The sequence below is a fragment of the Strix uralensis genome, chromosome 10, assembly GCF_047716275.1.
Source record: "Strix uralensis isolate ZFMK-TIS-50842 chromosome 10, bStrUra1, whole genome shotgun sequence".
Lineage (NCBI taxonomy): Eukaryota > Metazoa > Chordata > Aves > Strigiformes > Strigidae > Strix > Strix uralensis.
Genome location: NC_133981.1, coordinates 22,634,926 through 22,648,434, shown reverse-complemented (window position 1 = coordinate 22,648,434; position 13,509 = coordinate 22,634,926). Strand labels below are relative to the sequence as shown.

Here is a 13,509-nt window from a genome sequence, read left to right as displayed (position 1 = left end):
TTACAGAGTTGATGTTACCTCTCTTTAAGGGAGAGATATTACCTCTTATTTAAAAGGAAAAAGTCCCATTAAAATGCACTCAACTTCAAGACAGCGTTTACAATTGCAAATCAAATATTAAATCCTGATCCCTCAGGGCTTAACTGTACCAGCGGTGAATTGAAACCCGGAGTGTGTATGCTAAAGAAAAAGGGCAGGGCAGGGCAGGCCTGTGGCACTTCTAAAGCTTTGTAACACAAGTCATGACAACAATTGTCAGGAAGTCCATTTTCTAGGCTACTGAAGGACTGTCTACGTTAGGAAAAGATTATGTTAGGAACTCACAACTCAACTGCTTCCTTTCATGCAGTGCTGAAAGGCAGTCAGCTACCTGCATTAGTAGGATAAACAGTTTTTCATTGCTGTTATGAAAACAGTGATTGAAATGGTCTCAGCTGCCTTTGCTGTAGTAATGGTGATGCTGAAAGTGTTCTTCTCTCATCTAAATTTTCATTTTAGGCCACTCACAGCAATATTTTCTATAGAAATGGTCACCAATGAACTTTGTCTGAAGAAGGCAATTTTTCCTGTTAAAACAGAGAACTTTGAGCTTCTACAAGAAATGTTTTGATAACTAGTTAATGCTTGACACAGTGAGGGAAATAGGCAGATAGTTGCTGGATATGCGCAGGTATACCGAATTACCTTCTCTGGACATGATTTACCTCCAGCATTTTTCTACTGAAAAAGCAGATCAGTGTAAAATACAATGTAGAATAACAGCTCAGAAGTTTTAAAACCTGTGGTAATGTACCAGTAGCCCACTCAGCACATCATCTCTGAAGATGTTACGATGTAGTGAACAGATGACTAAGGAAGGACAGTAAAACACAAGCAAAATTAAGTTCTTCAAAGGAAGGCATATACCCGCCGACTGTTTCTATTTTTGAGTTGTTAAATGTTTTTAGTAGCACTGAAGATCAAAACCCAAATTCTTCATTTATGGCATGGCCTATTCTAACCGAAACTCTAGAGAGTCTGAAAATATTACAACCTACTTATAAACTCCCATTAGCAAGTTTTTTGTTTTTAATAAATAAAGTCCCATAGAAACAGAAAGTATTTACAATTAGATCAAAATTCTGAATATAATTCACAAGAGAAAATGCTATTTTTTGAGAAAATGTTTTCATATCCTCATAACAGTCATTTGTTCTAAATAAGTACATAGCAATTGTCCACTAAATGAACATTTTTCCCTTAAGACCTATTCTCGTAGAAAAGTATTTTAGGCAAAACTTCCTAACCATGATGTAACCATTTCAAATCAGAACATTTCTGTGATTAGTAATTCACATAAAAATTAACATTTTCCATGGCTTGAGGAAAACATGATGAATAATTATCAAAATGTAAGAGAAGACAGGATGTAGGGAGAACAATATATTTTATTAGAGCAGCTTATACAGTTGAAAGAAAAGTATAGGCTTTGGGACATTCAGTCCCTTCATCCTAATAGAGGATAACACCTGTTCCTGCAAAATTGTCTTCTCTTTTATCCTTAGACCATTATGACTGTGATTATGCTACCATTCTCAAAATATATGGATTGTATATGTCCATATTGGACAGAATGGCTTAAACACTGTCGCTGCTAGACTGCTACTTTCAAAAATATTACCACTTGCAATAAAGTAGAATTAAGCTCTTTGAGTTAATGTGCTTCTTGCTACACAAAATTTTTTCCTGTAACAAAGTAATGAACTTGATTTCATTGTCAGTGCATCTCTTCCACTGTCCTTTTCAAATAATTTTTAATATTACTTACATAAGAACATGCCCTAGAATTCTTTATTTAAAACTAATTCTGAACTCTTTTCTAGTGAAGCCAATGTGAAATTGGATTGTATAAGAAATGCAGGCTCAGATTAATAGTTTTTGCTGTGTGTTACTATTATAGGAATTCGGTGTTGGAGCTGTGGTCCATCTCAGTGCCAGTTAATCTTTGATACATCCTCCTACAGGAGGCGATGAACTCTGCAATTAAATAGAGGTTCTCCCACTAAGTGACAGATGGCAAAATTTCAGATGGCCATGGTCCAGTGGAAAACAACTTAAAACAAGAAGAGAGAGAATATTTTCTTTTGAATTGTAACAACCACAAAATAGCGTGCAAGTAATCCCTGTCAGAATCTGATGCTCAGCTAGCACAATGTGTCTATCCTGAAATACACAGGAAACACGCGATCTTGGGCATTCACATGTAATATTCCATTTGCTTTAGGGCAATCGTTTCTAAGTTATGTGAAATGATCTCACTGCAAACTTAGTGAAGATCAAAGCTGTTCACTTTAGCCTCATACTGACTTCACCTCAGCGCAATTTCACCTGTGGGTTTTAAACCTTGAGGCTGAATGATCCAATTCTCCAAACTTCGTGGTGGGCATAATGCTTACTACTGACCATAGGCCCAGAGGTTATCTGAAATAAATAGCAGGAAACATTTTCAGGTGTGGAAGGCACAACCTTAAGGATTTATTTTAATATTTGCCTCCGTCAGCATCTTTATTGCACAATTTGCAGCAACTTAGATTTTCAAGGTCTACCTTGGGAGTAAGGCCAATTTATACTCCCTGAAAATCCAGTCTACTCACTTAACGTTACCTCTTGGTCCACTGAACTTGTCTCACTAAGTTTAAGGCACACTTTTTGCTAAGTAGATAAAAGGTGGACATGGTGAGGAAACCAAGGATATTCACTGAGGACTGCTCCTTACTTCAATATATATGTGACAATTAGTGGCTTTTTTTTTCTAACATTCCCTCTTCTGGTCCACCAGTGTGTATCACACCTGCTTGACTTTGTCAGAGTCCCATTCACAAACAGTAAATGTGGGCAGGCTAAATGTGAATCTAAGGGAATCTCACATCACTACTGAGAATACCAAAAGAAGATAGTGTGAGTAAATTTACCTTCTGTGAAATTTATTTACTCTCCTATGCTTTGCTCCCAGTGGAAATCTTAGGTGACATTACAGGGCAACATGTATAAGAAAATTAACAATCTTAACAGCAGTGAACATCTCAAAGCATTCTTGTTCCCAGTGATAAACAATGATAGCTCAAGTCAAACTAACATAGTAGGGTTTCCGTTACAGGTTTATGTTTCAAAGAATGAATTCAAACCTTGCTTTCGTTTAGGAGGAGTCACGCTATTCCAATTTTCCATGACATTTTTATCTGAATATGCTGTTCAATGATAGTTCGTCCAATAATTTGGGAAGGTCTCAGGCCAAGTGGTTTGTACGAACCGACTCCAAGCACAGACTCAGCAGAGGGGCTGCAGGGTGCACTAGCACTCGCTGCTGTGGCACGTGCCTCGGGGGCCGTGGCGGGGGCAGCTGCACGGCCCCTCCGTGCAGGCGGCTGCTCCACCGGCCTCGCGCGGGCGGGGCGATGGGAAAGACTCTGCTTCCGCAGGGTGATGAGCAGTGCATGTTCCTTCCTTAATTAATTCTTGAAATGGCATCTAGTTTTTGGTTTACCCACAAATGGTGGGCCTAATTCTTACTTACACGAAGACCTCTTTACCTCTGCCAACATAAAATTGTGTTACAGTAGGCACAAATATTGTCAGACCTGACACTTCAAACTTTTGCCTTTTAAGCTCTCATAGGAAGTTACACAAATCTGTGATTGAATTTTATTGTTATTTTGCTGCTGCCTTGGGAGCACAAAATCAAACGTAATACTTAAAACGTTTCCCTAGAAATGTTTAAGGAGAAAGATTTTTATTTTTAAGTTGAAAATTTAACTGCATGCTTAACCAACTTCAGTGAAGCATCAATCATACTGGACAAGCAATTTTAAGAAATAAGATAGTTTAAAAAATTAATTCTGAAAATACTGCCAACAATTTCATGATATAGATATTTTTAATATTAAAAGTAAATTGTAAATGTGTCTTTATAAACAATATGCATAAAATAGATCTACTATACTAAGCTCTCTCTTTTTAAATGCTGTTTCACAGTAATTTCTTAGGTATGCAAAGTTTTCCCTCAAAGAAATAGTGCAATCTGAAGAACATACATTATGTCAGCGGATTAGAACTACTATGGTCATTAATATAAGTCTTTATAGATTTCTTGTAGGAGTGGATGAAGACTCATATCTGTCTCCGTTTTCTTTATTATTTGCAACAGCTGCACATGTTCCGTTACAATCTGTCTGAGGTCCGTCATTTTCTGAAGCAACTTTGCAAACAGCTGTGATGATTCTGGATGATTCAGCTTTAGCTGGAGCTCCAAAGCTTGCAACAGATTGTCTTGTATATCTTCAATGGGCTTCACATTTAACAAACCTGGGCGATCTAGGAAAAAAAATTGGGAGTTGTAAGTTTATGAAGAATATGGAAACATTGATCTCATGTATTAATTTCTTAAAGATTTCTTAGTATATTAAGCATTTACATATGGAACTTCCTGAGAACTGTTTGAGAATTTCTTATTGTATTTATTTGTAAGATTTTACTAGCATTTGCTCAATGAAGTTTTAGAACTAGCGTAAGAAACAGCTCAAGCATTTGTGTGGTGCAGATACAGACACAGGCTTACACAGTACTACAGTGCATTTTCCACAATAAACTGGGAGTGATTATGGAAAGGGAGAGCGAGATATAGTTGGAGGATAAACAATCTGTGTCAGGTAATTCACTTTTGGAAAATCAACATATACTCAGATGGATTTGCACGTAGTTGCTACCATTAGAAATGTTTCCTGCTAAGGTGGATGCTAACCTATCAAAAAGTAAAAAAAAGCCGTAAATTCAACTTCTGCAGTCATACTAACCTAGGAGATTTAAAAATCACAGGTTCAGTTCTTTTCCACACTCAAGTTCCAGTTGCTGTTAAGAAGTCTCATGATAGCTTTTAGCATCAGCTCATCAGTTTAGCCACAGATGCTTATGGCGGTGGAGGACTGATAGATGTGGCTTGTGCAGAAAATGCCTTTTCTGGGCTCATGCCAACAGGGAGTTCTCCTCCATATGGAGGAATCTGGGATGGATGTTTACAACCAAAGTCAGCTACTTGCACTGCCACAGCTGCGAGAGTCCACGATTATCTTTGGCATATCTTATTCTTCAGCAAGAATGAAAATCTTTCTTGTTTAACCATTACTATCTTTCATACTAATAGCTGTTCCATTGTTTCTAACTGTCCCCAAACACCTTCTTAAGTGGTTGCAATTATTATTTAACATAATTTGTAACATTTGCTTTCTAACTTGAGGTAATAAAGTATTTAATTCTACAGCCATGAAAGATAAAAAGGTTGCTTAACATTATTAAATCCTCACATATGACAATCACCACCAGTAATTTGTTACTGCTAAACTGCTTTATACTGGGTAATGCATCCTGATTATCAGAATACTCCATGAAAAAAGCAGTCAATAATTTAAATAATATTTGCTGTGTAGGTATGAAAGTAATTTCATAGGTTGATCAATAAAAAGCAGTGCCTATAGCTAGCCTTAAATTACTTCTCTAAGGCAATATTTCCATTTCAGAAAGGACAAGAGGTTGATCTATATTAAAAATTTAAAAAATAGGCTGTTATTTCCTGTGACCTTAGTAACCTTTCTGTGCATCCACTTCTACTAACTCAGCTTGGCTTGTGTTGTGTACTAGGAAAAAAGGCTGAGAGAGAAAACAAAGCTCTTATAAATTCATTGGGGTTTTACTTCACGGAGAAAAAATTGCAGTGTAAACTAAAAGGCAAAGTTGGAATGAAAACAAATGAGTATCCACAAGCCATGATTACGTGTAGGTCACTGATTAGGAAAATATAGTTAACTCTCAAAGAGGTGAGGTTTGGGGATAGTTTTTCAGAAAAAGGAGTAATGGCAAGTTTGAATATGGAGATTGATATTTGTTTGATGGGGGTTTTATGAAGTGACTGCTTTCTGTTGTAGGTGACTGGACTCGGTGACCTATTTGGCCACTTTTTCCATTTCATATTTCACGCTCATAAGCTGTGCTTGTCTTGCAGAGATCGCTTACTTATACCATTCAATTGATAATACCGTAAAGTATGGTTCAGAAAGTCTGTAAGTATCTGCAAGCAGAAAATTGTCTCTAAACAAACAGCTCCTTTTTATTAATTTCCTTTGGCAAGATTATCAAGTAATTTTTTAAAGATACTTAGAGATTTTTTTATAAATTTTAGACTGCCTAAATGCATTGCACGTGTCGCAAAATCTAGTTACCTACTTTATAGTTTTCAGAAAGTTCCCAAATTTCAGTACTTCAAAAAGCTGTTAATAATTTTGTCTTTGGGTTGCGATAGCTTTAAATTTTACTTCTGTGTTGCAGATGAACTCTGAACTAGCTGGGTATGACTCAGTGTACAGTGATATAAAAAATCAAAAAGCACAAAGACTGTGGCCTTGATTTCCTCTGAGATTAATCTCCTTTTGCCCCCTGCTTCTTTTATGGTGGGAATTTTTAGGGTGTGAGTTTTTCAGAAGTGAAACCAAATTCAAACACTGTGCTCCCCAGCGCAACTTCAGAGTCCAGGAGGCAAACCCAGGAGAGCAGTACTGAGTCCGGAACTTACCAAGGAGCCCCCTGAATTCGGGTGCCCGAGGTCAGCTGAAGTTCAGTGAGACTTAAGTGCCTAAAATCCTTAAGCTCCTTTGAAAAACCCAGTCTAATGGTTTTATAATGACCCAGTGGAACTAGAGTCAGAAAAGATGACTATGACAAAAGCCTAGGAGATCATGAGATGTTATTTTTAAATAAGCCAATTCAAGAGGAAGGAAAATTCCCATTGAAGGCAAGAGAGATTTTTCATGAATGAGAACTTCAGGATATAGACATTATTTTTTGGGTGTTGACAGTTTGCTATACTTTCTCAGTAAAAATTTCTTACAGAGAAAAATGCTCTTTCTGTTCCAAGAAACTTATCTAATTCAGAAAAAAAGGAAATAAGAGGCAAAAGTTTTAACATACTGGTATTATGGTGTGTTTCAAGTTGTTAAGATGCTCTTAAATATATATGCTCCAGACTCATTGGTTTACTGTACCAAAAGGTGTATTTTGTGCAGTAAAAAGTTCCAGATAGATGTGGCTTGTAGAAAAAAATACAAAGGAAACAATTAACAGTAAACTTTGAGGAAAATTTAGGTAGAGAATAGGAAGAAGCAGAAATGGGAGTAAACTAGATGTGACACTGTGGTGGAGGCCTTTGAAGAGGCTAAGTACAACGGGATTGCTGTTTGGTAGCTCACAGAGAAAACTGCAAAGGGAACTGATGAAGGAACTGAAAGACAAAAACAAAAACAAAAAAGACAAAAAACACCCTGGAGGTGTTTAAGAGTAGGGTCGATATAGCGCTGAGAGATATGGTGTAGATGGGAACTGGCAGTGTTAGGTTAATGGTTGGACTGGATGATCTTCAGGGTCCTTTCCAACCTAGTTGATTCTGTGATTCTGTGATTCTGTGAAATGGTTGTAGCAGGACATTCTTATGATACAATGAAATTAGGTTACAGAAGGCCAAAGGAAAGAGAGGTGAAATGATTAAGGTGAGAGATAACTAAAAGTGAATTGGACACCACTTTTAAACCTCTCTGATACAGAAGACTGTTGATTGAAGTTTAGGTTTTTTATGTGGTATTTGTGACATGTCTTTTATCCATTCAGACTATGCCAAGAGAGTACTACATTTCTCTTTTTATTATCACTTTTCTTTATTCAGTTTTTCTTTAGGTTTTCATTCATTGTCATACAGCTGATTCATTGGGTTTGAAAATTCTGCAGGAAGCTCTTCTAAGTAAGAAAATGTTTACAGTGACTGCGAAAGGCTCATAGCCCCTTAGTTTTGAGAATCAACAGTGTGACTTTGTGTAAATTGATGTTCTACGGTATCTCAGGGAAAAATATTTTGTCTGCTTATTTACTTACGGATTTGGATTCCTTCCTGTTCCTAACAGTGATTATAATTTTCTTCTGTTCCTCACATATGACATTGCCATCTGCATGCCTTTACATATACCTTTATATTTTCATATCTTTGAGTAAGTGCATTTTGCATTTAAATACACATTCTAAAATAGTAATATGATAAATCAGGCAAAATGGCTGACTGAGCAACTGTGCTACTTCTTTTGCTGAAGCAGATATGATTCAGCAGTTTGAGGTTTTTCTTCTGAGACTGTCACATGTATTGTAGTCACCAGGATTTTGGTTCAAAGCCCACAGTGATTATCTGCAGTTCTTGGTCTGATTATGAAGCATTTCTTTGTTCTAACAGGTTTGCTAGAGCAGGATTTGTGTAGCAGTCAAATATGAACTATTTCTTGGTACTATTTGGTGATAAAACTTCAAAAATCTGGTGATAAAAATTCAAATTCAAAAAAACCTCAGATTGCAGCAAAATTATTGAAGTGTTTAAACAAGCAGCAGTTATTCACAGCTCAAAATCTACTGTAAAGAATGCACTCAGAAAACAGAAAAAGTGAATGTAGAAACATTTCTGAATGCAAATACTAGTTTGGCTGCATGTTGACTAGCAGAGTCTGGCTCTTTACAGGTATACCCTGCTACACTTCCCAAACACCACTATATCCAAACACTGCAGAAGATAATATGCAAATGTTCAAGTCCATCCATGATATGTAAACATGTTACAAAATTACCTTTTGAGCTTTGTTTTTATTTAACTACCTGTTGCGTGAGTTTGCTCTGTTTATAAATGTGGATTATCCCAATAAGTCTTGGGCTATTAGCTTTCCTGCCCAAACACAGACATCCAACTTGTTCTCCTTAAACCTTCTTCTTACGATAGACTACAATTTCAGCTCAGGTATATATAATATTTTTAAAGATGTTTCAAGTTCTTTAACATGTATACCATGGCACTTACTACTGGCTGAGAGGCACAGAGGAATACAACAGGGAGGAAGAATATCTCATTGAAAAAAGTTTTCAAAATCTCATTTTACTGAGGTGTATTTTTCAAAGTTACCATAAGTAAAAGAATGTTGTAATGAGAGTCTGGCATTGCTGTTAATGGCATAAAGCATTTCTTTTGTAAAAACAAGCTGATATCCTACTGCTCACACACACAGTCTGTCTCGTCAGCATTAAATTCAGAATACTAGAATTCGTTTGCCACTTACAACATTGTTTTAAAGCACAATATACCAACATTAAGAACAACCCTTCAGCTTTGTAATAATGAGTTCAGAGTAACATCTTGAATCACTGAGACAGAGTGAGGCCGCACTGAGCAGCTCAGAAACAATAAAATGATTGACTGTGGAAGTGGGAGTACTTTCATTTTGTTGCTATTAATTTGTCAGCTTCTTATTATTGTTCTATGGGCATTTTAGCTTTTTACATATAATGCAAAAGCAACTGTTTTGATATCAAAAGGCTGAACTGTTTTATAGGATTTGTGGCAAATTCCAAACAGTTACTTCACAATGAAAAGCTTTCTACATGTAATGTTCCAGCTGGAATTATCTTTCTCTTTCCCTTCTCTCTTCTTTTTAGAGCTGCATAAGAGATAGCACCCGTGGAGCCAGCAGAACTAGCATAACTTCTCCAGGCAATGACAGATTGTCACAGATTCACTTAGAATTAAAGCGTTTGGCTAGGATCTTCTTTTATTTCACAAACTGTTTTTCTTTTTAAGATATTTGTACACAGGATTTCTTGAAGTGACTTAAACATTACAGTATTCTCTAATTGGCAGCAAAGCTTAATTGTTTTCAAGATACAAACTCAGTTTTTACAAATAACTATCATGCTTTTTTGAAACAAAAAAAAGTTTTGAAACAAAAAAATTCTCAATAAAGATAGTGAGAGACCTTTGTTATAAAGAAATTAATGGATTTTCCTAGAAAGGACAGATTTATATTTATATGGATTTATATATTTATATGGATTTGCTTCAGAGTTATTTAAGCACTATTAAAATTCAGTAGTTCTTTACAGATCTCTGTTTACAAATTATTCTTAAAAAAAAAAGGCTTGTTGATAAATGTGGTTCAACATAGTCAATTTTTTTCTGTCCTCCTGAGACCTAAAATGTAAGATTAGTTACATCATACCTATTTCCTCTAATGTAACCCAAACCTCACTGAAGCATAGCAGACCTAGCTTTGCAGATAGCAAGTTTCCTTTTTTCAATTAGGAGTGGATTTTGAGAGGCCTGTTTCTCATCTGTCAAATTTCATTATATTAGAAAATGCAAAATATTGGCATGTTTTTTGTAGTGCTCTAATAGGCTTGTATAATTTTTCCTCCCCCATCAAAGCCAACCAAAAATATACCAGTAACGTATTTTCCCTTCCTGAATTAATTCAGAGTCCTCAGGGATCATTGTGTTCAAAGGTTTGCACAAGAAAATGTCTTCTGGGTACTGTACTTGTTTGAAGTGGATTTAGTTAGTCTAATAAACCATATTGTGATACCACATTTTTACTGAATGAAACACAATGCCAGAAGTAATAGCAAGTGATTTTAAATGAAGCTGTACATAACAATGCACTCTCAACAGAATGTTTTTAGAACAATAGCATGTGGCTGTTGTGTTTGATTGCTTCAACATAATTTAATAACAAAATACTCTGCGTTGCTCTGTGGAGGATCCAAATTCAGAGCATTCAGCACATTCCTCCCATTGATATCTGCAGTACCATTCTAAGCCAAAACACACACAAATCAGTAGGGTAAAATTTTCTTTGTGCAACATCACTAACTTGATAGTATCGGCCAAAGTAAAAGATCTTCAGTCTGACCTGAAATGCATATCTGATATCTCAGATTCTCAGTGGAAAGGTTTCCAAGTGAACTATAATCTGGGTAGCAGCCACTGATTCACAAAATTGAATAGCTACATCACCTCAGAATCAGATAGAACATACTGTCTTCAAAGAAGCTGAAAATTCAGTGGTTTTTTTAATTAAGTGTTAGAATGTATGTAGACTGCTACCTGGGCTTTCAGATTCATGCTTTCCTCAAAGCATAATGCATAGAGATTAATACAAACGGAGCATCTCAGGAAATCTGAACAGAGCAGACTATTTTTCTCAGGCATTGGGAGACCATCGTTTTCTTGAGAAATGCATTCTCCCCTCCCCCAAAGGTAAACAAAACCTTGCACAAATGAAAAAACAACAACAATAAAAAAACACCGTAACAACCCTGTAAGCCAGATGCCACATATATTTTGAAATTGTTATGGAGTCAAAGCTATTTGTGTACAATTAGCAAGCCACACAATCTAATTGCAGGTTTAAAAAACCCTCATGCAGAATTTTAACTTTTAGAAACTCTTGCCAGTGAAATTCCACCCTTCCTGTTTTCAGAAAGATAGTCCTGATTTTGTTTTCTAACTAAATGAACTGCTGATTCAGCAGGCATTTCCAGCTCCATCATTAATATCAGGTCATTTACATTTTCAGTTTCTGCCTGAAACTGAAAAAAGGGCAAACAACATCAAGTAAGCTGAAAATTAATAAAAAAACTATGTGTAAATAAACTCACACCCATCCTGTAGTGCTGAGCACTTTCCTGTTTGGACAGGAATTAAAAGTGTCAATTCTATTATAGAAAATATTGTATTAAATAAGACAGCACTTACCTCCACTTAGTATAATGACAGCTATAAATATTGCCAGGTCGCTGTCATCTAATTCCAGTGCATTGAACTTCACAGCAAACTCAAACTTGGGTTCCATAAAGTCACAAAAAGGTTTTCTCAGGCTCTTCAGAAACTCCCGTGTCATGAATCCTTGTCCATCAGATATAAGAACCCCATCTTTATTCATCAGAGAAGCCAGGAGAGTATATATGATCTCATGGACCCCATATTTCAGGAGAGTTACTTGGTCATTCAGGTCAAGATTCACAAAACCTGGAATGTTCTTGGCAAATTCTGTAATCTCCTGCACCGCCTCCACTGAGCGAAACTGACATCGCTGGAAGATGCGAATCGCTACCTCTTTGTTCTCCTCCTGCAGCGGTGACACGTGCTTGCACTTGATCTGATCTTCTCCCATCATTAAAGAGTTCATGTCATAAATAACAAATGGCTAAAAATAAGAGGAAAAGACAATTTACTTTCGAATACCCTTTCTAAGAACATTTAACTCCCGAGCAACTGAAGTAGCATACAGAGGTACAACTCATCAGGAAACACTTAGAAATCTATGAGGAATGTATCAAGGGCAGTTGACCCAAAAAGGTTAAATATTCATAAACCTATTAAAGCAAATATCCTCACAATGTTAAAATGATTTACAGAAAGGACAAGTAGTTCTTAAGGACTTCTCATATGTTCTGTGAATCCACATTCTAAAAATAGGGCTTTGGCTGATACTTTTTGTAATAATTGGGGAAGGGGGGTAACGAACACGACTTTAAAATATCCATGATTTTTACCTGTGATTATTTTGTTTGGTATTTTTGTTTGTTTATTTTACAGAGTTCTGTAATACTTGAATTTGAAGTTTGGAATGCTTATTAACAAAAGATTAAAATGTTACTCCCATTACCTGAATTTTAACGGCTTCTATAAAACAGAATCTAGCAAGTGTACAGTGACATGTTTGCACGTCTGATGATATAACTTCTTTTTTGTAGAAAGACAGAGTATATTCATGGTTTGATTATTTCATATACTATCATGTTCCTTCCAGGTTCTGTCCTTCTAGGAAATACTGCAAGTAATATCAACTTTATGGTATTGATTATCTGATAAATTTAACCTTTTGCTGTTAATTCCTTTAAAAATAACAGAGTGAGGATATATTTAAACTCAAATACCTTGTCAATGGGAAAGAAAACACAGATAGCATGACACAAACTACAGCAGCACAATTCAGAACACAAGAACGCGTCTGACTGTGAAATAAACTCAACTGGAATAAATCAATTTTGAAAGCAGATTAGAAAAAGTAGTGCCAGGAAAACTTTCGTTAGGGTCTGGAAACAATCTGCTTCGGAATATGCAGAAGAAGCTCCTGGTTTTAAAGAAGTGGTTAAGTGAGGATTTCTTGAATTTATCTGAAGAATCTTTTCCTTAGAGGATAAATGGCCAAATAGTTCATTGCTGCAGTGAACGAATATCTACTGATATTAACACGTTGATTAATATATTTGATTAATTAATTAAAATATAAGGAGTTTACACCAACAATCAGACTAGAGAAATGCATTTTTTAATTTAGGATCCCTTATGATTACAGATTCTAATGCCTTATTCAGATGGGTGTTCACTCTCATGGTTTTATATTCACTATATACTGCAAAACAGATTCAAAAAGAACCAAAGCCTTCCTATAGTAGTCAGCAGTCCTCTCCCACAGAATCAGCTTCTGGAAACTCCTAAAATTCTATTCCTATTTGATTAAACCAGTTTTGAAGTCTATTCAGTTGCAAATTATTGCGGAATTTTAAAAAATGAAAATAGCTACTTTCTTTAGAGTGTGGTGGTGCTTTCTGAAGAGGATATTG

The 13,509-nt window shown here is 36.0% G+C and overlaps 1 protein-coding gene across 1 annotated transcript in view; it reads right to left on the bottom strand.

Annotated features, from left to right (window-relative positions):
- Positions 1–1,037: 1,037 nt before the first annotated feature.
- Positions 1,038–13,509, bottom strand: part of PPARG (peroxisome proliferator activated receptor gamma) — a 63,027-nt gene continuing 50,555 nt past the window's right edge. Inside the window, exons 6-7 of the mRNA XM_074879728.1 lie at positions 11,636–12,086; positions 1,038–4,350 (exon numbers count right to left, since the gene is read on the bottom strand). Coding sequence (XP_074735829.1) covers positions 4,103–4,350; positions 11,636–12,086 — 699 coding nt within the window. The 3' untranslated portion in view covers positions 1,038–4,102. The remainder of the gene's footprint in view (positions 4,351–11,635; positions 12,087–13,509) is intronic.